At 41.6% G+C, this 24164-nt stretch overlaps 1 protein-coding gene across 5 annotated transcripts in view; it reads left to right on the top strand.

Moving 5' to 3' along the window:
- Positions 1 to 23109, top strand: part of WBP2NL (WBP2 N-terminal like) — a 74234-nt gene extending 51125 nt beyond the window's left edge. For 3 of the 5 annotated variants that reach the window (XM_064283425.1, XM_064283427.1, XM_023559879.2), the window contains one exon: positions 1470 to 10669. In XM_064283425.1, coding sequence (XP_064139495.1) covers positions 1470 to 1894 — 425 coding nt within the window. In that variant the 3' untranslated portion in view covers positions 1895 to 10669. The other 2 variants (XR_010321675.1, XR_010321674.1) reach the window with 2 other exon arrangements.
- The last annotated feature ends 1055 nt before the right edge of the window (positions 23110 to 24164 follow it).

The following is a 24164-nucleotide window of genomic DNA, read 5'->3' as shown; positions in this document are numbered from 1 at the left end:
TCCTCACTTGTCTTTAGGCTTCCCTAAGAATTCCTTCTTAAATAGAGTCTGTGTCTTGAAACTGTCACAGTTATAATATGCTGCTATTATACTGAAGCCTGGTCATTGACTCCAGCAGTTTCTGCTCCTGGTAATCTGATCTCAACTGTAGTTCTCCATATTCTCATGTCTCTGGATTTTGGAGTAGCAGTTTGCCCTGTGGCTTCAATTCTCTCGGGAATCCAAGAAAAGTTATTGATTTTTCGATTGCTCAGCTTTTTCCTTGTTGTGAGAATGGGAATAATGACTTCCAAGCTTTTTATATATTGGAACTGAAACTGAAAGTCCTACCTTGGGCATTTTAAATTTGAGATATCCTTACATTTTTGCCCTATGTTTACGTGGCTTGTTAACTTAAGAGGAAATGTGAAAGGGTCTTAAACCAAGGACACACCTTTTTTTTTTTTTTTTTTTTGGCATCATTCTGTTTGAAGCTACCTGGTCTGAACACCAAGGTCTTCATCAAAATTGCCAGTTGAGTTCATCTTGTTTACAATAAATACTCAAAGGATTTGTTTAAAAAATGATTTTGTAAGACAAACCAAATGCATTAGTGAAGAAGAGCTGGACCCACAATGTGGAATGAACCAAATGCATTTATTTCCTATTTACTATTCTAAGTAGATCACTTAAACATAGATGTAGATTACAGCAAAATAGCTTTACAGTTGCCTATACACCTTGACCCAGTTAAACCAGGTTGGGGCTCTGCCCAAGGAAACAAGCAAAACCCATGTTTATTGTAATATTAATTAGAAACAACATGCTATCCAACAACAGGGGAATTGATAAATAAAATGGCAAGTATCCATATGATGTTATATTATCCAGCTTTTAATTTATAATATAAACTAATTCATGAAATTATGGAAAATTTATGGGAATTTATGAATTAATTTATTATTTAATTTATGAAATAAGTAATGTAAATAAATTTCTTAAAATGTCAAGTGGAAAGGTCTAGGTAAAAAATTATGTGCTTGATATGACCATGATTATATAAAAAATATTCCTAGAGAGTCTACAAGAAAATATACCAAAGTATTAAGTGTTTGTCTTCAGCAATGGGATTATAGATGATTTTTTTTGTTTGTCTTTATTTTCCAAGTATATATTCTCCATTGGGCATGTATTAGTTTTTCATAATCAAAACAAATTTTATTTATTAAGTAAAATATGTATCTGGGCACAATTATAAGTAATGTATGGATTATCTTCATGTTCATTCAAATCTCTTCACACCAGGAAGTGATAAAGCCTTCAGCTGGTGGTGGCTGAAGGAAATGGCTTTAACCTTATCCTGCCTGAATTCTTTTCTTGTGTCTGCCTCAACATTATTTTTTGTGTTCTTCCTTCTTCTCATTTCTTTCTTGTCTGCAGTTACCATTCTAAAAAATGAGTAAATATTTTCTTCTCATTATCATTCCCAGCTATTCTCTATGGACCCACACCCATCAGACCCCCACCTATGGAATATGGAGCACCATCATCTGTGAGATATGAAACCCCGCCTCTGGGATATGGAACCCAACCTATGCAGCATGAAGCCCCACCTGTGGGATATGAAGCCCCACCTTCAGAATATGGAGCCCCGCCTGCAGGATATACAGCCCCACCTGTGGGATATGAAGCCCCACCTCCAGGATATGAGGTCCCATCTGCAGTATATGAAACGCTGCCTACAGGAAATGAAGCCCCACCTCTGAGATATGAAGCCCCACCTCCAGAATATGGAGCCCCGTCTGTAGGATATAGAGCACAGTCTCAGAGATATAGGGCAGCTCAGCCTCCTGGACATGAAGCTTTTCTTCCCTCTGCCTCTTCTCAGGCCCATTTTCCACCTCCTAGGATGTAAACCTTGAAGACTCCCCAGGCAAAGTAGCACCCTAAAATTTAAGTCAGGATAAGAAAGAAGACTCAGGTATGTGATCACGGCCTGTCTGGGGTAGTCATTCTAGGCCTTGGAAGGGCAGTCTTCAGTGGAAGGTGAAGCTTTTCTTCCATGGCTGAATTTTACAAGTAGAGCCAATTCTTGACTAGCTGGGATAAAGGAGGAGTAGAATTGTAGGGATAATCCCAATAACTTGGTTGACCTTGGGCTACATTTTTTTTTTTTTTAACATACTTTGAATAGGAAAACTTTCCTGTGCCCTCTCCCCCACTCTAGAAACTTTTACTATGTTCAGTTTGCTAGGCATTAAGATATGTAGGTGATCCAGCAATCCCACTCCTCAGAATATATCCTAGAGAAATAAGAGCCTTTACACAAACAGATATATGCACACCCATGTTCACTGCATCACTGTTTACAATAGCAAAAACATGGAAGCAACCAAGGTGCCCATCAACGGATGAATGGATAAATAAATTATGGTATATTCATACAATGGAAGACTAAGCATCAATAAAGAACAGTGATGAATCTGGGAAACATCTCATAACATGGAGGAATCTGGAAGGCATTATGCTGAGTGAAATTAGTCAGTTGCAAAAGGACAAATATTGTATAAGACCACTATTATAAGAACTTGAGAAATAGTTTAAACAGAGAAGAAAATATTCTTTGATGGTTACGGGGGCGGGGGGGAGAAGGGTATTTACTAATTATGATAGTAGATCAGAACTACTTTAGGTGAAGGGAAAGACAGCATACAATACAGGAGAGGTCAGCACAACAGGACTAAACCAAAAGCAAAGAAGTTCCCTAAATAAACCGAATGCTTCGAAGGCCAGCATAGCAGGGGTGGGGGTTTGGGGACCATGGTTTCAGGGGATATCTAAGTCAATTGGCATAATAAAATCTATTAACACATTCTTCATCCCACTTTGGAGAGTGGCGTCTGGGGTCTTAAACACTAGGAAGCAGCCATCTAAGATCCATCAATTGGTCTCAACCCACCTGGATCAAAGGACAATGAAGAACACCAAGGACACAAGGTAATTATGAGCCCAAGAGTCTGAAAGGGCCACATAAACCAGAAACTACATCATCCTGAGACCAGAAGAACAAGATGGTGCCCGGCTACAACCGACGACTGCCCTGACAGGGAGCACAACAGAGAACCCCTGAGGGAAGAGGAGAGCAGTGGTATACAGACCTCAAATCCTCATAAAAAGACCAGACTTAATATTCTGACTGAGACTAGAAGGACCCTGGTGGTCATGGCCCCCAGACCTTCTCTTACCTCAAGACAGGAACCATTCCCAAAGCCAACTCTTCAGACAGGGATTGGACTGGACAATGGGATAGAAAAAGATGCTGGTGAAGAATGAGCTTTTTGAATCAAGTAGACACCTGAGACTATGTTGGCATCTCCTATCTGGAGGGGAGATGAGAGGGCAGAGGGGGTCAGAAGCTGGCGGAATGGACACAAAGAGAGAGAGTGGAGGGAAGGAGTGTGCTGTCTCATTAGGGGAAGAGCAATTAGGAGTATATAGCAAGGTATACATAAATTTTTGTATGAGAGACTGACTTGATTTGTAAACTTTCACTTAAAGCACTATATATATATATATATATATATATATGAAGAATTCCTACAAATCAACCCAAAAGAAAAAACAGGCAAAGGATGTGAATTGCCAATAATGGAGGCAATAGGGTAGCTAAGAAATATTTGAAAAGGTGTTCAGCTTGACTAGTGTTAGGGAAATGCAACTTAAAAGGAGAAACTGTTTTTTTATCTCTACAGATTTACAAATATTAAAAATATTGAAACACTCAAGTATTAGGAAGGGGAAAAAGTTATTTTTAGATATTATTGGTGGGAGTGTAAATTGGTATGCTTTTGTAGGAAGAAATTTGGCAATACCTTCTAAAAGTTAAAATATATCTACTCGTTTTAGCAGTTTCACATCTCAAAATCTCTCCCTGAGAAATGCTTGCACATGTGCACAAAGATTCACGTGGGAAAATTTTCATTACATTGTTGGTTCTAATACCACAAAGCTAGAAATAACCTAAACGTCAATTAATAAGAAATATCTAAGTCAGCTATGGTACACCTACCTTGGGTGGCACAAATAGTTTTTGCTCAACTATTAACTGAAAGGTTGGTGATTCGAACCCACCCAGCAGCACAGTAGAAGGCTTGGCGCCTTCCTTCTGTAAAAATTATAGCCAAGAAAACCCTATGTTACCGAAGGGGTCACCATGAAGTAGAATCAAGTAGACAGCAATGGATTTGTTTGTTTTGGTTTATGGTCTATCTTGTCTCAATGGAACTAACAACAACAACATCTATGCTACACATGCAAAAATTTCTAAGACATTATTATGAGAAAGGCAAGTTGTAGGGGAGCACATGCTACAGTGAGTTCTAATCCTGTTAGACTGAACGTCCCCTTTTATAACAATGTTATAAAATGTCATATTTCCCCATATATTTCCTAATTGCCCCTTGGGGGGAAGTACCACATTATTCTAGACTATTCCAGACTCTTCCAAGATTTTTAGTCCTCTCGATGCTCGCTGTTCTCCGACTCTGACCAGGTTCCTAATTTCACTGGCCTTTCATTACTTTTTTTGCAGGCTCATCCAGTCACCTAAAAGTGAAGCCTTAAAAATACTACATCAAGTATTTTCAGGTGTTATATCGTAGGAGGGCTTCAGGAGCACTAGTTCCAATCTTACTCTCTCGGAAGATACTCAAATCAGTATGTTTTCTATACATATTTTGGGTATTTTTGAGATCATACTATGTACATAGTGTTTTACCTAACATTATTTCACAAACATTTTTGCATTGAGGTAAAATATACATTAAAAAATTTGCCCTTTTAAACATATTTGAGTGTACAATTATGTAGCATTATGCACATTCACAGTGTTGTGAAACCATCACTATTTCCACATCCTTTTTTTATCATCTCAAACAGGAACTCTATACCCATTAAACAACAATTCCCCATTATCCTCCCCTCCCAGTCAGTCCCATAGAGACTTTCTGTCTCTATGAATTTGCCTATTTTAGGTACCTCACATAAGTGGAATCATACAATACTGTTCCCTTTGTGTCTGGCTTTTTTCACTTAGCATACTATCTTCAAGTCTCATCCACATTGTAGCATGTATTAAAATTTCATTATTTTTATAACTATGTAATATTCCATTGTGTATATATATATATACACATATATACCATGTTTTGCTTATCCATTCATTGTGAATTGACCCTTGTGTTGTTTCTGCCTTTTGGCTAGTGTGTATAATGCTGCTATGAACATTGGTGTACAAGTATATCTGTTTTGTTCCTGCTTTCAGTTATTTTGGGTATATAATTCTATTGTTAACTTTTTGAGGAACCATCAAACTGTTTTCCACAATGGCTACACCATTTTACATTCTCACCAGCAATGCACAAGGATGCTAATTTCTCCACATTCTCTTCAGCACTGGTTATTTTTCATCTTTTTAATTATAGCCATCCTGGTAGCTATGAAGGGGTATCTTATTGTGATTTTGATTTGCATTTCCCTAATGACTAATGTTTCACTGCTATTCATAAGGTTTTCACAGGCTAATTTTTAAAGAAGTAGACCAGCAGGTCCTTCTTCCTAGTCTGTCTTAGCCTGGAAGCTCAGCCGAAACCTGTCCACCATGGGTGACCCTGCTGTGATACTGGTATAGCCTCCAGTATCACAGCAACATGCAAGCCCCTACAGTACGACAAACTGACAGACGCATATATTGTCTGATACAGTGCTGGAAGATAAGCCCCTCAGGCTGGAGGGCACTCAATATATGACTGGGGAAGAACTGCCTCCTCAAAGTAGAGTCGACCTTAATGACGTGGATGGAGTCAAGCTTTTGGGACCTTCATTTGCTGATGTGGCATGACTCAAAATAAGAAGAAACAGCTGCAAACATCTGTTAATAATCAGAACGTGGAATATACAAAGTACAAATCTAGAAAAATTGGAAATTGTCAAAAATGAAACGGAACACATAAACATCAATATTCTAGGCATTGGTAAGCTGAAATGGACTGGGACTGGCCAACTTCAATCAGACAGTGATATGGCCTACTATTCCAGGAATGACAACTTGAAGAGTAATGGCATCACATTTATAGTCAAAAAGAACATTTCAAGATCTATCCTGAAGTACAAAGCTGTCAGTGGTAGGATAATATCCATACACCTACAAGGAAGACCAGTTGATACGACTAGTATTCAAATTTACACATCAACCACTAAGGCCAAAGATGAAGAAATTGAAGATTTTTACCAACTTCTGCAACCTGAAATTGATCGAACATGTAATCAGGATGCATTAATAATTACTGGTGATTGGAATGTGAAAGATGGAAACAAAGAAGAAGGATCAGTAGTTGGAAAATATGGCCGTGGTAGCAGAAATGATGCCAGAGATTGGATGATAGATCTTTGCAATACCAATGACTTCTTCATTGTAAATACCTTTTTACAACAACATAAATGGCGACTATACACGTGGCCCTTGCTGGATGAGACACACAGGAATCAAATTGACTAAACCTGTGGAAAGAGATGATAGAAACGCTCAATATCATCAGTCAGAACAAGGCCAGGGGCCGACTGTGGAACAGACCATCAATTTCTCTTATGCAAGTTCAAGCTGAAGCTGAAGAAAACTAGAACAAGTCCAGTAGACCCAAAATATGACCTTGAGTATATCCCACCTGAATTTAGAGACCATCTCAAGAATAGATTTGATGCATTGAACACTAATGTCTGAAGACCAGACAAGTTGTGGGATGACATCAAGGACATCATGTGTGAAGAAAGCAAAAGGTCATTTAAAAGACAGGAAAGAAAGAATACACCAAAATGGATGTCAGAAGAGACTCTGAAAAGTTGCTCTTGAATGTCAGGTAGCTAAAGCAAATGGAAGAAATGATGACAATAAAAGAGCTGAACAGAAGGTTTCAAAGAACGGCTCGGGAGGATGAAGTAAAGTATTATAATGGAATGGGCAGAGACCTGGATTTAGAAAACCAAAAGGGAAGAACACACTCAGCATCTCTCAAGCTGAAAGAACTGAAAAAAAAAATTTAAGCCTCAAGTTGCAATATTGAGGGATTCTACAGGGAAAATTTTGAACAATGCAGGAAACATCAAAAGAAGATGGAAAAAATACACCAGGAGAAGCCCCTGCTGCAAGAAGCTTGAACCTGTGGCAGTTGTCTATACCAGTCCTCAGGGTACTGCCAGACACCTCAACTGTGCAAACTGTGCAACCCCAAATCTTTGGAGTACAGATCCCAGGGCTGCTGTAGGGATATAGCGGCCGTCACCACCACTACAAGGGGGCTGAGGAACGGGGGATGGTAGTGGTTGGTGCACATGGTTCACCTAGGAAAGATCAGCAGCCTGTCCATTCATTAAGCACTCCCCTGATTGAGTTTCATATCAGGTTCCAGAGTTCCAAAATAATTGCTCTTTCCAGTTCAATTGTTGTTTTGTTGAAGGGACCAAACTCTAGGACTTCCTACTCCATTTTCTTGTGTGACATCATTCCTTTCATAGGTTTGTTTTGTGTGTGTGTGTGTGTGCTTTAAGTGAAAGTTTACAAATCAAGTCAGTCTCTCCTACAAAAACTTATACACACCTCGCTATGTACTCCTAGCTGCTCTCCCCCTAATGAGACAGCACATTCCTCCTCTCCACCCTGTATTCCCTGTGTCCATTCAACCAGCTTCTGTCCCCCTCTTCCTTCTCATCTCGCCTCCAGACAGGAGTTGCCCACATAGTCTCATGTGTCTACTTGAGCCAAGAAGCTCACTCCTCACCAGTATCATTTTCTGTCTTATAGTCCAATCCAATCCCCGTCTGAAGAGTTGGCTTTGGGAATGGTTCCAGTCTTGGGCTAACAAAGGGTCCGGGGAACAAGATCTCCAGGGTCCCTCTAGGCTCAGTCAGGCCATTAAACCTGGTCTTTTTACAAGAATTTGAGATCTGCATCCCACTGCTCTCCTGCTCCCTCAGGGATTCTCTGTTGTGTTGTGTTCCCTGTCAGGGCAGTGGTAGCTGGGTGCCATCTAGTTCTTCTGGTCTCAGGCTGATGTAGTCTTTGGTTTATGTGGCCCTTTCAGTCTCTTGGGCACATCTTTGGTGTTCTTCATTCTCCTTTGCTCCAGGTGGATTGAGACCAATTGATGCATCTTGGGTGGCCGCTTGCTAGCATTTAAGACCCCAGACACCACTCTCCACAGTGGGATGCAGAATGTTTTCTTAGTATATTTGGTTATGCCAGTTGACCTAGATGTCCTCTGAAACCATGGTCCCCAAACCCCCATCCCTGCTACTCTGGCCTTCAAAGTGTTTGGTTGTATTCAGGAAACTTCTTTGCTTTTGGTTTAGTCCAGTTGTGCTGACCTCTCGTGTATTGTGTGTTGGCTTTCCCTTCACCTAAAATAGTTCCAGTCTACCATCTGATCAGTGAATACCCCTGTCTCTCCCTCCCCACTCTCGTAACCGTCAAAGAATTTTTTCTTCTGTGTTTAAACTTTTTCTAGAGTTCTTATAATAGCGGTCTCATACAATATTTATCCTTTTGTAACTGACTAATTTCACTCATCATAATGCCTTCCAGATTCCTCCATGTTATGAGATGTTTTACAGATTAATCGTTCTTCTTAATGGTTTCATAGTATTCCATTCTTCCACAGGTTTTTAAGAACTCTTCGTAATTGGTGTCAGTGGCTACATAATATTCTTTGACACAGTTGCACTATAATGTATTTTCTCAATCATTATTTTAATGTATTTGAGTTGTTTCTAAGTTTTTTGCTATTACAAACAGCATTGTGATTAACTTCTCTGTGTATAGAACTTTTTCTGAATTTTGGATTATTTCCTTAAAACAGGTTACAGTTATTGATTGATCCTCATTTTAACAATTAGGAAACTAAACGCTCCTATATTTCCAATCATTTTAAAACAGCCTTTCCCAAGGAGGTCCAGTGGATGCTAGTGGGTATTATGTGAAAAAGGGGGTTATTGGGCCAAATATATCTGAAAAACCCAGGTGTCTTAGTTATCTAGTACTGCTAAAACAAAAATGCCACACGTAGCTGTCTTTAACAAACAGAAATTTATTCTCTCACAGTCTAGGAGGCTAGTAAATCCGAATGCAGGGCGCCCATGGGTACTCCCTGGGAAGACTTTCTCTCTCCCCATCAGTTCAGAGGGAAGATCCTTGTCCTCAATCTTCCCCTGGTCTAGGAGCTTCTCGGTTCAGGGACCCTGTGTCCAAAGGACATACTCTGCTCCTGGTGCTTCTTTCTTGGTGATATGAAGTCCCTCTCCTCTCTGCTAGATTCTCTCTTTTATAACTCAAAAGAGATTGACTCAAGATACAATATAATCCTGAAGATTGAGTCCTGCCTCGTTAACATAACTGCCTCTAATTCTGCTTCATTAACATCATAAAAACCGAAAAAAAAAAAAAAAACTCGCTGCTGTCCAGTAGATTCCAACTCATAGCAGAGCTCTCCCACAGAGTTTCCAAGGAGCTCCTGGTAGATTCAAACTGCCAACCTTTTGGTTGGCAGCCATAGCACTTAGCCATTATGCCACCAGGTTTCCATTAACATCATAGGGGTTAGGATTTACAACACATAGGATAATCACATCAGGTCACAAAATGGAGGACAACCACACAATACTGAGAATCATGGACTAGCCAAGTTGACAGATATTGGGGGGGAGGCACAATTTAACCCATGATACCAAGTAAACTGGTTTCTTTACTTCAGGACTTCTCAGAGCCTTGGCTATAGTAATGAACATCGTAAATCTCTTAAAAGAGAGATATTTTCAAAATATACAGCTTTTTTCAAAATTATTTGACCTCAGAATACTTTGTTCACTTAACATTTTGGAAAAAAAACTATTACTCAGTGGAACAAACTTTAGGAAACAAGTCTTTGGCGTGATGGAATATTAGAATTAGAATGGACTTTATGTTTCCAGAATATACTAGACCTTAAAGCTCTTTCCAATAATGAAGACAAACCAGAGACCGTTCCTCCTCCCGTTCCAAGACAAGTAGCTGTATGTCCAGCCTACAGAGAAGAATGGGATATCTTCTTGGAGAAGATATAAGATAATACAGAAAATAGTTGCTGCTTCCTGTTAAAAATTACTGGCATAGAGACATGGGTCCAGGAAGCTGGACTGTCAGCAGCACAGTGACTGCCAATGGCAACTGGCATGAAGTGAAGAAGTTGGAATACATAGGTGTAACCTTTTCCTGAAGGCTCCAAACCGGGAATCCAGGCTATACTGGATCTTAAACAGGTCATAGGATCTGACTGTCTTTCCCCTAAAATTTTTGGAGGTCGGCGATGAGGTTTTTTTTTTTTTTCCCTTGTAAGAGTTTCTTCTTTTCTCACATCCTAACCACTGTACATTATCCGATAAGCACAAGTGACAAGGAGAGGAAAGGGGGAGAGATTCTCCAGACTAGAGCAGGAATCACGTTCCCCCTGTTCAGCTTTTCCGTTTCTGCTGGAATGTGACGGTGAGATGGGAACAGCGTCAAAGGCTGAGGAATGGTTCTCAAAAAATAACTGACATCTAGGAAACATACTTTGAGGTTAGAATTCTTAAAGCGTAGATACTAGGTTTTCTCTTCTGCTCTTCATTATAGTTACACCGTACCCGGTGAACTTGAGGTGAGGTCCAGTTACCTAGAAAGAGTGACAGGCCCAAGTCTGAAGGCGGAATTGCATCATGTTCTCCAGCAAAGGGTTCCTGGTCGAAGTCCACCAAGCTGCCCCAACACAACCTAAGACTGTGAGTATATGGGGCTAGGACCAAGCAGAGCCACAGTTTGGCCCCACGTGGCACTTGTGGCATACCTACTGTTACTTCCACTGCCTGGTATGGTTGTTCCCCTGATTCAGGCAGAGGCAGGACCCAGATCTTGCCCTACCAAGGACATGCCCAGTTCAGCGCGTGCATGCTGGTTCTGCTCAGCCCCCATGATATGTTGGGTGCTTCCTTCCTGACTAGCTCCCTGCCATGTGGATTCTATTCTTCATCCTCTCTCTTTTCCCCACTATAGCTCATACAGTATTCTTGCTGTCTTGTCCACTTTGTCTCTTCATTTTCTGTTAGGAATACAAATGGAACGGAAAAGGGCCTTTTATCCCTGGACTGTCTGGTAGTGGACCCACAAAATAAGCCCCCAATGCCCTTTTTTCAGGGTGAGTAAATGCTCACCCACCTAGAGCAGAGGTGGCCTGCTCAATTCTCCTGAGGACTCAGGGAGAAATGTATAGCTGGAGTGATTTCTAATCCACAGATTAACATGTACAAGAAACATTACATGTCTTTATTTTCCTTAAACTTAATTCTGTCGCCAAGCCCACTACCACCACCTGTCTTGTTGATAGACTCCCTCAAGCCCCCAAGATTATGCAAAGATATCCAGATCTTACGTGGCACCAAGATACGGGGAAGACCCTTCAGTCATCATATTGCCTCTCAAACAGCCACTGTCCAGTCCTGACAGTCCCATCAGGTCTGGCAGCACTGTTGTTTCCTTGTGACCCCAGAATCTTTGGTAGGGTTAGAACCTAGGTGTTAGGGATTCAATTCCATGTACCACACAGCGTTCCCCCGAGAGCTGGAAAGCAAGACCCCAATGCTCACTCCTTGAGACTCACAGATCTCAATTCCTTTTGCAGCCTCCCAGATTCTGCCCTGCCCCCAAGCCATGCTGTCAGTCGGTATCCCCTCCATCCCTTGAGCACTCATCTTGTTCGTAATCTCATAGGATTTGGGTTTCCACAAAAGATAATGGAAGCCTTTGCCTTCACGTGGATTTGGCCTTCCTTGCCCAGTGCCTGGCTGTTTGCTTGCAATCATGTATGTACTGCAAAAAAATTATTCTGCTGCGCAGGTGACCTAGCCATCAGGAAAGAAGTCAAACATGTGGCATCCATCCCAACCTTCACCTGGAGTGCCTTCCGGAGAGGGGAGACTCTGGGACAGACAGACTCAACCATGGACCACTGGAGAATAAACTGGTTTTCGAAGGTTCCTAAACGGGTCAGGAAGAAGGGATTCTGTCTAAGGAAGAAGGTCGATAGATTTGACCAGTGGTTTCGATTAGTTTAGATTTGTATTTAGTAACCAATATAAAAAAAAATTGTGTGATTTTTCGTAGTCGGTATTTATTATAAATAATAAAACAGGGGATTAATTGAATTCAGTGTTGTTGTTGTTGTTGTTGTTAGGTGCTGTCAAGTCAGTTCCAACTCATAGTGACTCCATGTACAACAGAAGGAAACACTGCCCGGTCCTGTGCCATCCTCACAATCCTTGTTATACTCGAGCCCATTGTTGCAGCCACTGTGTCAATCCATCTCTTTGAGGGTCTTCCTCTTTTTCGCTGATCCTTTACTGTACCAAGCATGATGTCCTTCTCCAGGGACTGATCCCTCCTGATAACATGTCCACAGTATGTGAGACGTAATCTTGGCAACCTTGCTTTTAAGGAACGTTCTGGCTGTACTTCTTCCAAGACAGATTGGTTTGTTCTTTTGGCAGTCCATGGTATATTCAGTATTCTCTGCCAGCACCATAATTCTAAAGCATCAATTCTCTTTCCGTCTTCCTTATTCATTGTCCTTGTCCAGCTTTCACATGCATATGAGGCAAATGAAAACACCATTGCTCGGGTCAGGCCCACCTTAGTCTTCAAGGTGACATCTTTGCTTTTTAACACTTAAGAGAGGTCTTTTGCAGCACATTTGCCCAATGCAATGCGTCATTTTATTTCTTGACTGCTGCTTCCATGGATGTTGATTGTGGATCCAAGTAAAATGAAATCCTTGACAGCTTCAATCTTTTCTCCGTTTGTCATGATGTGGCTTATTGGTCCAGTTGTGAGGATTTTTGTTTTCTCTGTGTGGAGGTGTAATCCATACTGAAGGCTGTGGTCTTTGATCATCAGTAAGTGCTTCAAATCCTCTTCATTTTCAGCAAGCAAGGTTGTGTCATCTGCATAATGCAGGTTGTTAATGAATCTTCCCTGATGCCCCGTTCTTCTTCATATAGACCAGCTTCTCGAATTATTTGCGGAGTATTCAGATGAAATAGGTATGGTGAAAGGATACAACCCTGACACACACCTTTCCTGACTTTAAACCGCACAGTATCCCCTTGTTCTGTTCAAACGACTGCCTCTTGATCTATGCATAGGTTCTTCATGAGCACAATTAAGTGTTCTAGAATTGCCATTCTTCACAATCTTATCTGTAATTTGTTATGATCTACACAGTCGAATGCCTTTGCGTAGTCAATAAAACACAGGTAAACATCCTTCTGGTATTCTCTGCTTTCAGCCAGGATCCATCTGACATCAGCAATGATATCCCTGGTTCCACGTCCTCTTCTGAACCCCGCTTGAGCTCCTGGCAGTTAGCTATCAATGTACTGCTACAGCTGCTTTTGAATGATCTTCAGCAAAATGTTACTCGTGTGTGATATTAATGATATTGCTCAATAATTTCTGCATTCAGTTGAATCACCTTGCTTTGGAATAGGCATAAATATGGACCTCTTCCAGTCAGTTGGCCAGGTAGCTGTCCTCCAAATTTCTTAGCGTAGAATAGTGTGTGCTTCCGGCGCTGCATCCATTTGTTGAAAGATCTCAGTTGGTATTCTGTCAGTTCCTGGAGGCTTGTTTTTCGCCAATGCCTTCAGTGCAGCTTGGACCTCTTCCTTCAGTACCATCGGCTCCTGGTCATATTCTACCTCCTGAAATGGCTGACTGTCCACCAGTTCTTTTTGATATAGTGATTCTGTGTATTCCTTCTGTCTTCATTGGATGGTTCCTGTGTCATTTAGTATTTTTCCCTTAGAATCCTTCAATATTGCAACTGGAGGCTTGAATTTTTTCTTTGGTTCTTTCAGTTTGAAAAATGCTGAGCTTGTTCTTTCCTTTTGGTTTTCTAACTTCAGATCTTTGCACATTTCATTATAATACTTTACTTTGTCTTCTCGAGCCACCCTTTGAAATCTGTTTAGCTCTCCCACTTCATCACTTCTTCCTTTTGCTTTAGCTATTCCACGTTCGAGAGCGAGTTTCAGAGTCTCTTCTGACATCTGTTTCAGTGTCTTGCTTCTTTCCTGTCTTTTTACCAGCCTCTTGCTTTCTTTATGTATGATGTCCTTGCACACCTTGTTTGGTCTTCGGTCGTTTGTGTTCGGTGCATCAAATCTATTCTTGAGATGGTCTCTAAATTCAGGTGAGATATACTCAAGGTTGTACTTTGGCTCTCGTGGACTTGTTCTAATTTTCTTCAGTTTCAACTTGAACTTGCATATGAACAATTGGTGGTCTGTTCTGCAGTCAGCCCTTGGTCCTGCTCTGACTTATGATACTGAGCTTTTCCATTGTCTCTTTCCACAGATGTAGTTAATTTGATTCATATTCCATCTGATGAAGGGCCATGTGTATAGTCACCATTCATGTTGGTGAAAAAAGGTATTTGCAGTGGAGAAGTCATTGGCCTTGCAGTATTCTATCATGCGACCTCTGGGATCATTTCTGTCACCAAGCCTGTGTTTTCCAACTACTGATCCTTCTTGTTTTCACCTTTGGCATTCCAATCACCAGTAATTATCAATGCATCCTAATTGCATGTTCGATCAATTTCAGACTGCAGAAATTGGTAAAAATCTTCAACTTCTTCATCTTTGGCTTTAGTGGTTGGTGCGTAAATTTGAATAGTAGTCACACTAACTGGTCTTCCTTGTAGGCATATGGATATTATCCTGTCACCGACGGTGTTGTACTTCAGGAGAGATCTTGAAATGTTCTTTTGATGATGAATGCAACGCCATTCCTCTTCAAGTTGTCATTCCCAGCATAGTAGACCATATGATTGTCTGATTAAAAATGGCCAATCCCAGTCCATTTCAGCTCACTCATGCCTGGGATATCAAGGACTCAAAATGAGAAGAAACACCTCCAAACATCCATTAATAATCAGAACGTGGAATTGAGTATTGGTAAGTAGCTATTAATATTGAACAGAGTTGGCTAATTGCTTTTAATGTCTAAATATTCAACAAACCTTTGCATGCCGTAGCCAAAGGCCGCTGGAGCTGAGCTGTTGAGCTGAGAACAAAAGAAAGGACGATTTCCTTCTCAGCCTGAGAGGGAGGCAGCAGTCGTCTCCTGGGTCTGGAGAGGAGTCCCAGGACAGGCCTTGCTCTCCTGTTTCACCAGGCCTGAGCCTAGAGTACTTTCTGCCCCTCCCTCTCCCTGCCCTGATACGGGGTTCCCTGTGGTTGCATGAAAAAGTCTTATTTATCTGTTAAATCGCAGCCCAAACCCTCTGTGAAACCTTCCTCAACTTCCCAGCCAGACTCAGAGTGACTTTGTCCTCTGTCCCGCTGCATTTTGTACCTTACTCCCTGGGAGCAATTGCAGAGTCTGCTGTCATTGCCTGTTCACCAGTCCGCCTTTGCCCTGAACTCTGAGCTCCATGAGGACGTGAATTGGGCCATTATTTGGTGCAAGGCATCATGCGTAGTACCGTGGAGGCAGAGTTGTTCCAAATATGGTCCCTGTCTTCTAAGAACTTTCTAGTCAGAGCTGAAGGGCAAGAGGGGAAATAGTTGTTAGTATTACTTGTCTCGGTTGTTAATAATCATTTGCCTCACTCTGCCACTTCTTTGGAGGAAGCAAAAATGTTTCTGGTTATAAAACTAGGTCCCTGGCCTTCTCTGTGGTTTCCCTTACCTGGATGGAATGTCTGAAAAACAGGATGAAAAAGGAAAAAGAAAGAGTGAAGGAAACTCCTTTGTCAGTTAGCGGTGTGATCAGCTACAAGTCACAGGTAACCAATTACACTGGTTTAAATAAGTAGGGGGCTATTTTCCTCACGTAACAAAAATCCAGGCGGCAGGCGGTCTAGGTTGGTGCAGCTGTCAGCTGTGTCATCCAGGGCCCCTTTACCATTGGGTCCTGCTGTCCCCAGCATGATGGCTTGTTGCCTCCTGGTCAAGATGGCAGCTCACTTCAGGTGTCATGTCCAAAATCAAGGCAGGACAAAAGGGAGAGCAAAGGGCTCTGCCAAATGCAACTGGCCTTTTTTTAATCAAAAAACTAAACTGTCCCACAACTCCCCAGCAGTCTCATTGGTCAAAACTGAAACACATGACCATTCCTAGCTGCAAGGAAGTAGGGGACAAACTGAAACAGGGCTGGGACTGGGCACCTGGCCCTTCTGAACAAAGTCATCTTCTGTTAGCAATGAGAAGGGTAGCGGGTACGAGGCAGGTAGCTTCGTCTATCACACCTGCTCTTGACCCCTCCTGAAATCTGAGTCTCAGCCAGGAGTGCTGAAGGAAGAATCTTTTAACCTGTGCTGGAAACCCATCGTGAATGTGCACACTCTACCACTTCCAAAGCCCTCCCACACGGTGTTCCACCTTGCTCCCAGGTTTTCAGGGAAGGTGGACCTCAAAGAAGTCAGGGGGAACATGGAACATGGTGGAGGGTGGGGCTCCAGGGCTCCCCTGTGTGTGAATTGGTCTGACAATGTCACCACTGGGCTCCTTGAAATGCCTCTTTCGTCCTTAAAGAACCTGGGTCAGGACAAGGCGCTCATGAGAGCCCTCGCCATTTCTCAGGAGGCATCACGTGTCATCCACCGGACATCACTGGTAGTTGTTCGGTGCCCTTAGTGACCCCACGTGACAGAGTAGAACAGCCCCAGAAGGTTTCCTAGGCTGTGATCTTTATGGAAACAGATCACCCGGTCTTTCTCCCTTAGAGTCACTGGGTGGGTTCCAACAGCCAGTCTTCCTGTTAGCAGCCCGTCATTTAACGGTTGTGCCACAAGGGCTCCTTAACAGGCACCTTTAATACTGGGGATAATGGTGTTTGAAGAGGGGCTCCCTTAGGCTTCCTTTTTGTTGTTGTTGATCCTTTTTTAAAATATGAAATATTTGATACATATAAAAGAAAATGTATGATTTATAGGTAAGCTATGGAGAATAAATGACCCTACCACCCAACTTAAACAGAACATCACCCAAACCATTGAAGCTCTGGTGTGCTTATTTGTCATCTTGGTGTCCCTTGAAGGTAACCACCCTGCCGGGCCTGACCCAGACTTCCCGGAGCGCACACTCTTGCCAACACTTGTCAGACGCTTTCATTCTTGCCCATGTTGATATGAAGTGATAGTTATGGTTTTAATTTGTGCTTCATGAGTTCAGGCATCATTTAGTGTTCTTTATTGGCTGTCTTAGTTTCTTAGTGCTGCTGTCACAAATGCTACAAGTTGGTGGATTTAATAAACAGAAATTTATTTTCTCAAAGCGTAGGAGGCTAGAAGCCCGAATTCAGAGCACCAGCCCTAGGGGAAGGCTCTCTATCAGCTCTGGGGTCAGGTCCTTGTCTCAGCTTCTCTAGCTGGCCATCCTTGGGCTTACAGACGGGTTTGCCTCCGTCATCTTCAGATAGTGTCAGTCTTCCCTGTGTCTACCTTCTTCTGCGCCCAATCTGTTCCTTTATATCTCAGAAGTGATTAGCTTAGACACATTCTACACTGGTATGGCCTCATTAATGTAACAAAGAAAACCACAGCAGGTTTAGGGGTTAGAGGTCCAACACACATTTTTGGGGGACACGATTCAGTCCATAACATTGGCTGTTTATGTTTCCTACTCTGTGAGTTGCCTGCTGATGTCTTTTGCTGGTTTTCAACCCTGCTCCTGTTTGTCACCCTGCATGCTGTTGGTGACTAGTACTAGCCTCTCTTACTAACTCAGAGCTCTCTGCTTCTCTCCCCCTAGCTCCCGCCCTCGCCTCCTCCCTATCACCTTTCCCCTGTACCCTGGGTTCTTTCAATTGGAGCCTGCGCTCCCCTTCCCTCTCCAGCTTCCAGTCAGGGGTGCCTTCTAAAATACTAACCTAAAGCAATCCAAATATCTGTCATTGGCTATGGTCTCGGGGAACATCTAGCTCAAGTGGCATAATATAATTTATAAAGAAAATGTCCTACATCCTACTTTGGTGAGTAGCGTCTGAGGTCTTAAAAGCTTGTGAGTGGACATCAAAGATATGTCTACTGGTCCCACCTCGTATGGAGCAAAGGAGGATGAAGAAAACCAAAGACACAAGATTAGTCCAAAGAACTAATGGACCAAAACTACTACAACCTCAACCAGACTGAGTCCAGCACAACTAGATGGTGCCTGGCCACCACCACTGACTGTTCTGACAGGGATCACAATACAGGGTCCTGGAAAAAGCGAGAGAAAATGCAGAACAAAATTCAAACTTGCAAAAAGCCAGACTTATTGGTCCGATAAGACTGGAGGAACCCTGAGAATATGGGACCTGGACCCCCTTTTAACTCAATACTGAAGTCACTCCTGGGGTTCACCCTTTAGCCAAAGATAAGACAGGCACACAAAACAAAACAAGACTAAATGGGCACACCAGCCCAGAGGCAAGGACAAGAAGGCAGGAGGGTACTGGAAAGTTGGTAATGAGGAGCCCAAGGTTGAGAAGGGGAGAGTGTTGACTTCTCATGGGGCTGGCAACCAGTGTCACAAAACAATGTGTGTGTATTTTAATGAGAAACTGATTTGCTCTGTAAACCTTCATCTAAAATACAATAAAAAATATCTGTCATTTGAATAAGAATGTAGCAACTGAAAATATACTAATAGGGAATAACTTCCAAAATATTTTTTCTTAAGTTTTATTTTGTTGAGAATGTACACAGCAAAAACATCAAGTCAACAGTTTCTACATGTACAGTTTAGTGACACTGATTACATTCTTCGTGTTGTGCAACCATTGTTACCCTCTTTTTCTCAGTTGTTCCTCCCTCATTAACATAAATTCACTGTCCCCTAAGGTTCCCATCCAATCTTTCCAGTTGTTGTCAATTTAATCCCATATAGATCTTAAAATAGCATAATGCTCAAGGCAAACCTTTTTTTAACTAGTAAACCTTTTCTTACTACTTAAGCTAAACTATTGTTTGGTTTTAAGAAGACTTCAGAGGATGCTTTTGGTTCAAGTATCAAAGATTATTTCAGGACAATCATTTCAGGGGTTCATCCACCCTCCATGGCTCCAGGAAGTCTGAAGCCCATGAGAATTTGAAATTCTGTTCTGCATTATTCCTCCTTTTGATCAGGTTTTGGAATCTTTGATCAAAATGTTCCGTAATGGTAGCCAGGCACAATCCAGTTCTTCTGGTCTCATGCCAAAGAAGGTAGTTCTTCATGAAGGCAATTAACCCCACATTCCATATCCTCCTTCTATTCCTGACTCTCCTCCTTCCTCTGTTGTTCCCGGTGAATAGAGATCAACTGTTGTGCACTAGATGGGTGCCTGCAAGCTTTTAAGACCCCAGGCACTACACAACCAACTAGGAGGTAGGAAAGAATTAGGCCAATTAATTGGGATGTTCCATGAAACCATGACCCTAAACCTCCAAACCAAGGAGCCAAATCCCATGAGATGTTTGGTTGTACATAAACAGCCTCAGCAGCTACTCTTTTTCTTTGTAAATATATCTATCACGTACATACAAGGAAGACCAGTTAATACGATTATTATTCAAATTTACACACCAACTGCTAAGGCCAGAGATGAAGAAACTGAAGATTTTTATCAGCTTCGGCAGTCTGAAATTGATCAAACATGCAATCGGGATGCATTGATAATTAATGGTGATTGGAATGCAGAAGTTGGAAACGAAGAAGGATCGGTTGTTGGAAAATATCGCCTTGTTGAAAATATGACCTTCTTTCTCCTTATCAAAAATAAAAAATCAATTGGCCAACAATGTATGGGTTTATTTATAGATTCTCCATTCTATTCCATTAGTTTATATGTCTTTATACCAGTACTACACTGTTTTGATTATTGTAGCTTTGTAATACACTGTGAAATGGGGAAGTGTGAGTCCCCCTACTTTGTTCTTTTTCAGGATTGTTGTGTCTATCCAGGCCCCTTTTAATTCCATATGAATTTGAGGATCAGCTTTTCCATGCAAAAAATAAAAAAGACTATTGTAATTTTAATAGAAATTGCATTGTATCTATAGATGCTTTGGGTAGAACTGACATCTTAACAATATTTTCTTCAAATCCATGAACACAGAATGCCTTTCCATTTATTTTGATCTCCTTTAATTTCTTTCAACAATGCTTAATAGTTTTCAGTGTAAAGATCTTTCAGCTCCTTGGTTAAATTTACTCAGGTATTTTATTCTTAGATGCTATTGTAAAAGGAATGGTTTTTTAATTTCTTTTTCAGGTTGTTCATCAGTGTGTGGACACACTGATTTCTGTGTGTCAATCTCATACACTGCAACTTTGCTGAATTTATTAGCTCTAGCAGTTTTCTGAGCATGTTCTTCCCTTTTGGTTTTCTATACCCAGGTCTTTGCACATGTCAATACTTTACTTTGTCTTCTTGAGCCGCCCTTTGAAATCTTCTGTTCAGCTCTTTGACTTCATCATTTTTTCCTTTTGCTTTAGCTACTCGACATTCAAGAGCAAGTTTCAGAGTCTCTTATGACATTTATTTAGTTTTTTTTCTTTCTTTCCTGTCTTTTTAATGACCTCTTGCTTTCTTCATGTCTGATGTCCTTGATGTCATTCCACAACTCATCTGGTCTTTGGTCATTAGCATTCAATGCATCATATCTACTCTTGTGATGGTCTCTAAATTCAGGTGGGATATACTCAAGGTCGTACTTTGACTTTCGTGGACTTGTTCTAATTTTCTTCAGTTTCACCTTGAACTTGCATATGAGTAATTGATGGTCTGATCTGCAGTCGGCCCCTGGCCTTGTTTTGTCTGATGATATTGAGCTTTTCTATCATCTCTTTCCACAGATGTAGTCGATTTGATTCCTGTGTATTCCATCAGGCAAGGTCAATGTGTACAATCACTGTTTATGCTGTTGAAAAAAGGTATTTGCAATGAAGGAGTCATTGGTCTTGCAAAATTCTATCATGTGATCTCCAGCATCGTTTCTATCACTAAGGCCATATTTTCCAACCACTGATCCTTCTTGTTTCCAACTTTTGCATTCCAATCACCAGTAATTATCAGTGCATACTGATTGCATGTTTGATCAATTTCAGACTGCAGAAACTGGTAAATGTCTTCAATTTCTTCATCTTTGGCCTCAGTGGTTGATGCATAAATTTGAATTATAGTCATATTAACTGGTCTTTCTTGTAGGCGTATGGATATTATCCTATCACTGACAGCATTATATGTCAGGATAGATCTTGAAATGTTCTTTTCGACGATGAATGCAACGCCATTCCTCTTCAAGATGTCATTCCCGGCATAGTAGACCATATAACTGTCTGATTGAAAATGGCCAATACCAGTCCATTTCAGCTCACTAATGCCTAGAATATCGATGTTTATGCGTTCCATTTCATTTTGGATGATTTCCAGTTTTCCTAGATTCATACTTTTTACATTTCAGATTCCGATTATTAATAGATGTTTGCAGCTGTTTCCTCTCATTTTGAGTCACGCCACATCAGCAAATGAAGGTCCCAAAAGCCTGACTCCATCCACGTCATGAAGGCCAACTCTACTTTGAGGACGCAGCTCTTCCCCAATCATATTTTGAGTGCCTTCCAACCTGAGGGGCTCATCTTCCAGCACTATATCAGACAATATTCTGCTGCTAGTCATAACGTTTTCACTGGCTAATTCTTTCCAGAAGTAGACCACCAGGTACTTCTTCCTAGTCTGTCTTAATCTGGAAGCTCAGCTGAAACCTGTCTGCCATGGGTGACCCTGCTGGTATTTGAATACTGGTGGCATAGCTTCCAGCATCACAACAACACACAAGCCTCCATGGTATGACAAACTGACAGACACGTAGGGGAAGAACACACTCAGCATTTCTCAAACTGAAAGAACTGAAGAAAAAATTCAAGCCTGGAGTTGCAATACTGAAGGATTCTACAGAGAAAATATTAAACAACACAGGAAACATCAAAAGATGATGGAAGGAATACACAGAGTCACTATACCAAAAAGAATTGGTTGACCTTCAGCCATTTCAGGAGGTCACATATGATCAGGAACTGATGGTACTGAAGGAAGAAGTCCAAGCTTCACTGAAGGCATTGGCGAAAGACAAGGCTCCAGAAATTGATGGCATACCAATTGAGATGTTTCAACAAACGGATGCAGTGCTGGAAGTGCTCAGTCATCTATGCCAAGAAATTTGGAAGACTGCTACCTGGCCAACTGACTAGAAGAGAGCCATATTTACACCTATTCCCAAGAAAGGTGATGCAACCGAATGTGGAAATTATCGAACAATATTGTTAATGTCACACGCAAGCAAAATTTTGCTACAGATCATTCAAAAGTGGCTGCAGCAGTATATTGACAGGGAACTGCCAGAAATTCAAGTTGGATTTAGAAGGGGACGTGGAACCAGAGATAACATTGCTGATGTCAGATGGATCCTGGCTGAAAACAGACAATACCAGAAAGATGTTTACCTGTGTTTTATTGACTACGTGCAGACATTGGACTATGTGAATCAACAAATTATGGATACCATTGTGAAGAATGGGAATTCCAGAACGCTTAATTGTGCTCATGAAGAACCTGTACATGGATCAAGAGGCAGTTGTTCGAACAGAACAAGGGGATACTGATTGGTTTAAAGTCAGGAAAGGTGTGCGTCAGGGTTGTATCCTTTCACCATACCTATTCAATCTGTATGCTGAGCAAATAACCAAAACCTGGACTATATGAAGGACAATGGGGCATCAGGATTGGAGGAAGACTCATTAACAACCTGTCTTATGCAGATGACACATCCTAGCTTGGTGAAAGTGAAGAGGACTTGAAGCACTTACTGATGAAGATCAAAGACTGCAGCCTTCAGTCTGGATTACACTTCAACATAAAGAAAACAGAGATTCTCCCAACTGGACCAATAAGCAACGTCATGGTAAATGGAGAAAAGATTGAGGTTGTGAAGGATTTCATTTTACTTGGATCCATAGTCAACACCCGCGGAAGCAGAAGTCAAGAAATCAGAAGATGCATTGCATCAGACAAATCGACTGGAAGAGATCTCTTTAAAGTATTAAAAAGCAAAGATATCACCTTGAGGACTAAGGTGCGCCTGACCCAAGCCATGGTGTTTTCAATCGCCTCATATGCATGCGAAAACTGGACAATGAATAAGGAAGAATGAAGAAGAACTGACGCCTTTGAATTGTGGTGTTGACAAAAGAATATCGATCATCCATGGACTGCCAAAAGAACAAACAAATCTGTCTTGGAAGAAGTAGAACCAGAATGCTCTTTAGAAGCAAGGATGGAGAGACTAAGTCTCACGTACTTTGCACATGTTACCAGGAGGGATTAGTCCCTGGAGAAAGACATCATGATTGCTAAAGTAGCAGGTCAGCAAAGAAATCGATGGCCTTAGGTAGAACGGAGTGAAGCAATGTCCTGGAAGATAGGTGAGCTGAGTGTTGGGAGAATGAAGGATGAAGAGGTGGAATCAATCAGGCACTCCCAGGACAAAAGGATGAGTTATACAACAATGATGACATAACCATCTCTGGGCCTGGAAGGCAAGGTATTGAGTCTAGACTCAATCTTGGCCCTAATTCCAGAGTCCATACACTCAATTCCTATATTCCATGACAACCCAGGGTTGTGAGACAGACTTCTTTCCTAAGGCTGGTAAAAGGTGTTTCTACCTGAGACCATTGCATTTGACTTGAACAGCACTGTGACCAAGGCCCAAAGCTGGACTTGTGCACCAGCTGACAGGCCTCCAGGGACAAGGACTGGGATGAGGTAGCCTTCTGCCCTCCTGAGGGAATCAATAGCCCAAGACATCAGCTAGGGAAAGGCAGCATCTGAAACGACACTATAAAATGATGGGGTATGTGTGCTTGGAAGTTCTTTACACCCTACTCTAAATACAAGGATCTCAAAACTCCAGTGGAGGGAGTGAGGGAGACCAGCCCACAAGAGATCCCACAGGGTGGGAGAGTCCAAGGCCTGGGGCACTAGGTGCTCCCACACTCAAGGCTCAAGGAGGACCTAGCTTTCCAAATGGGAGCGTGTCACT

This window comes from Loxodonta africana, chromosome 4 (genome assembly GCF_030014295.1).
Source record: "Loxodonta africana isolate mLoxAfr1 chromosome 4, mLoxAfr1.hap2, whole genome shotgun sequence".
NCBI lineage: Eukaryota > Metazoa > Chordata > Mammalia > Proboscidea > Elephantidae > Loxodonta > Loxodonta africana.
The sequence above is the reverse complement of the archived record's forward strand: the minus strand, read 5'-3'. Positions and strand labels throughout refer to the sequence as shown.